At 51.4% G+C, this 4,097-nt stretch overlaps 1 protein-coding gene across 1 annotated transcript; it reads right to left on the reverse strand.

Moving 5' to 3' along the window:
• Positions 1–879: 879 nt before the first annotated feature.
• Positions 880–2,196, reverse strand: LOC309451643 (phospholipid-transporting ATPase IC-like). The gene is made up of 2 exons (XM_082075545.1): positions 2,015–2,196; positions 880–1,421 (listed from the first exon to the last, which is right to left on the reverse strand). Exons 1-2 carry the CDS (start codon positions 2,187–2,189, stop codon positions 1,279–1,281), a joined length of 318 nt encoding a protein of 105 aa, XP_081931671.1. The 5' UTR covers positions 2,190–2,196; the 3' UTR covers positions 880–1,278.
• Between the last annotated feature and the right edge of the window lie 1,901 nt (positions 2,197–4,097).

Here is a 4,097-nt window from a genome sequence, read left to right on the forward strand (position 1 = left end):
GATCTGACTATAACCTAAGAAAGAAAATCAACACATCAGAGAGAGAATTTCAAGTCAGGTTGTGAAGATGAACGTAACTTTGGCAGGAGTCTGCCCGTGCTGCCCTACCTCAGCAGCGGCTTCTGTTTCATGATTGCAGATGCTCATCTGTTCTAGTGACGCTTCTGATTTATGAGCGGAACTTAAAGCCATCATATTCGACAGAGTACCAGCCCACAGAAACACCTTTTCCCCATGGAACACATGAAGTCTGGACCTAGCTCAGCCTAGCCAGTACCAAGCCTGGGCAGCTTGTTCCAGACCTCTGCTAAGATGGGCTTAGTTTCTGTTGTTCAGGTACAGTTTCTTACAACGCGCCCCGCAATTTCCTGACAGGATAGCGCTGACTTGTGCCATAAGCGGCACTCAGCACTAGATTAGCACCTCAAACTCACTTCACAGTTAGTGTTCTGTCCTTCTTACCTGCAAAATGAGAAGAACGAGGAAATAGAAGTTGGCAGCTCTTTTAAACTGTTCAAACAGATTCAGTGGTAAAAAAGTGATAGGGTTGTACCTGTACGTCTTAATTGCATTTCCCTGTTGAAAAAAGCCAAATGTCATTCACAGCAGCAGATTCTTCTCACACTACACATGTACAATGCCTGTGTTTAAGGGAAGCATTTTACAAGTGAAGTCTTTCCTATGAGCTTTGTTAGAGTTGTACCGTTCCTCACCAGTTCAACGTGTGTCACTGTCTTAATGAAACAAGGAGCCAGTGCATCACAGATAAAGCCGGACAGCCCACGTGTAACCCTGCAGCCCAAGCCTCTGTCACCCCAACCAGCACCAGCGCTTTGGTACTATGAAAGGGTGAAAAATCAACCTTTTGTCCTGATAAATTAGATAAAAATGTCTCCTTTATCACAATTAGGTGGATTTAGAAAGACAGTGTTTAAACGACTAGACATTCCCAAATGTCTACTTCTAAGCCTGTCCTGGTCTTTCTTAATCAGGATATTGCTTAATACTACACCGAGACTTCTTATATGGAAGATTACACCTCTGCGGGTGTTTGCAACAGCTGTAGTTGAGCACATAAAACTCGGAATTTGGACTAAGGATGCCTGGCTTCTAATTCTCTATCTCATCTTAAGTTTCTTGATACCTTGATTTTCCATTCACAAACCCAAAGCCAGCTCTACTTCCCCACCGTTGATGGAAATCCTGAGGAAGTGTTAATCGTGGCTTTTACAGTAATCAGCAGCGGTGGGAAAGACCTGACTGAGATTAAGAAAGTATTCACCCTGACACTGCCAGCAGGTAACTGAGATAAAGCAAGCTTACTGCGTATTTGCTTTTTTTGAAGCACAGAAATACTGTTCTCTTAAACTGGGGCTGTTCGTAGAAGCGTTGATCGTTCGCTTTAATTTGCCAGCTGCAGTCTGGAAGAGACAAGGCAAAATGGATCAACACGGATTGTTATAAACACGAGGGAACAAACCTGCAGCTTCGGGTTTTCTCTCCAATGTCATCCTTTAAAGGTACTCTCAACTGCAAATAAACAACATCAGGAAGCCACAAAACTAGCATTGAAGCTGAAATCTCCTCTGTGTGAGGCTCAGAAGGCAGAAGTACATGCAACCCAACTGACTGAACAGAGCAGATTGGCTTGTGCTGCCCAGGTTTCCAGAGGACGGGGAGGACCCGCACCTCCAGCTCTGCGGGGCAGCGCGCAGAGCACAGGCGCGGTGCACCCAGGGCCTGCCCTAACGAAGGCGAGCTCACGGTGCAGATCGTTAGCTGTATGCAGCCAGCAGGGGCACGGAATTCTGGCTGCACATTGGAATGAAGCCGATTTTCGTTCTGACACCTGTTACTCTGAATTCTCATCAATTATTTCTCCACAGATTCAGATAAGCCATTCCAAACCCTACCCTAACGAATACACACTAAAAATCAAATTAGTCCATGCGTGGCTCAGCCTCTGTGTTCAGGATCACTTGCTACGTAAGCCGAGTTTCTGTCGTAACGTTACCTTTTTTCAGTGGTTCTTGGCTCTCCTCTCTGTTGATTCGGTTTTGTCCGGATTCGACCACGGGCTGCCGACTGTCCAGCTCGTCCTCCGTCTCATCGTCACTGTACGGCATCACCTCATCGTTGGGCTGGGAATCCTCATCGAAGGTGGTCTCCGAATCCCTTTCTGAGATCATGCTGCCGGTGCCCTGCAAGCATTTTGGTACAAGTTAGGGAAAGGAGTTAAGGCAGCAAGTGCTGGAAACCACATCTCCCTAATTTTACTCTGTTGATGGTCACCAGAACCCGCACGTGAAACCAGTTTCCCTGGCAGACGCAGAGCACAGGCTGGGTTTTCCAGCCCAGACCAAAGTCACGAGGCGGTGGATTTCACAGCGAGTCCTTCATTAGTGTTCTCCTGTACGTAATTACGGGTGCTCGCTCAAGAGAGGGAGGAACGCCCTGGCGCAGCACACCTTGCGTGGGAGGCAGCAATTCGGGAGCCCACAAACACCCAGTGGCCAGCACACGGTCCCCTGCGGAGCCCCAGTGGGACTGGACCTGGCCACCGGCTGCGGGCCTGTCCCGCCTGTCCTGGGACCCCATGGGGAGCGGCCCTGCTCCTGCTGGCACCTCCAAACCAAAACCAAGGCAAAGCAGCGCTGCAGCCAGCGCCAGCACGTCCCAGCAGCGGCCCAGTCCCGCCTGCCGCCCGTCCTGCAGCAGAGCCCGGCTTTGGGCAGGCCCGTGCCGCCCTGCACCCGCCCGCGGCTGCTGCGGCACCAGCAGCCACCGCTGCTGACACCACACCCTGTCCACAGCCACCTTAGTTCTATTTTTGCAAGGCTGAATTGTTTCCTGTCTTTAATATCTCTTATAAGATAGCATAAATATTGCATGAACATTTAATATGCCCCTGCAGTGTCGGGACTGTTGGCTGGCAGCCCAGAGCCCGCCGCTCACGGGCACAGCACGGAACTGCTCACCCAGCACTTGGATTCCACTGCCAGTTTACAAAATCAACCGAAGCCCCCAGGTATCCTATGGACACAGAGTCCATTGGACCAATACAACTTCTCCCGAGACGCGCTCAGGCTGTTAGAGGCCGCTCACTGATGCAATCACCCAGGAGTATGACAGCCAGTCGCCAACACAGTTGTGGAACCTGAAACCTTTGTGAGAAGATCCTTTGTTTTCCTAAATAGCCTTGGAGTTAGGGAGCTCACCACAAGACACACGAGATTCAAGCTCCAACTCAGGCACCTGAATACCTCACTGTGATATTTTGCTTTACTTCTCATCTTTTACCCCTTCTGTTCCTTCTCGACTACCACTCCGTCCCCATAAAGCCTCGTATTTCACACACTAGAGAAAGGAAGGACGGCATTAACCAGAAGGCTGCACCAAGCCCTTCCCGGAGCGGCTGGCGCGGCCCTGCGGCCGTGCGGACAGAGCCTTGCCGCCGGGGCCGCGGCGCAGACGGCCTGCCCGGCCTGCAGCGGGGCTCGGGCGCCCCAGGTGACACGGAGCTTTCAGTCCCTCGTGAGCCAGGCAGACGCTGCTGAACCAGGCGCTGGCCTTGCCTCTTACCGCCTGCAAACTCCGACTTGCTGAGCAGGACTTGCAGCCAACACAAACACTGACCTTTTCCTTTTATTTTTCAATCTCAAGAGGGATATGGACAATGCTGCCCTTCACCACCCGTGCCTCAGCTTTGCGAGCTAGCCAGGTCAGACTCTTCACCCTCGTGCCTACTTTGGGCTTTACAGACACATTTTCTCTGTGCTGGACGTCTCCTCAGGCAGAAGATATAACTCCGTTTTCAATCACAAGTTGGTTGACTGCTGGACAAACCCCTCTCAGACCAGGACAGAATGCTCGGTTCCCTATGCAATGCCTGTAAAGCACGCGTGAGGGCAGGAAGGCCTGCAGAGCTCAGTGTGCGCTGCTGATACCGGCCGCGGGGCTGCTGGCGGCGCGGAGCCGAACACCCTCACACGCACGGTCCTTGAAACACACAACACCACCGATCTTTGAATTGCTCTCTGAGACAAACCAAATAGCCCATACCCCGGCACACAGAGAGTCAGCCTTTAGCCTATTAG

The sequence above is a fragment of the Streptopelia decaocto genome (genome assembly GCF_964273445.1).
Source record: "Streptopelia decaocto genome assembly, chromosome: Z".
In the NCBI taxonomy this organism is placed as follows: domain Eukaryota; kingdom Metazoa; phylum Chordata; class Aves; order Columbiformes; family Columbidae; genus Streptopelia; species Streptopelia decaocto.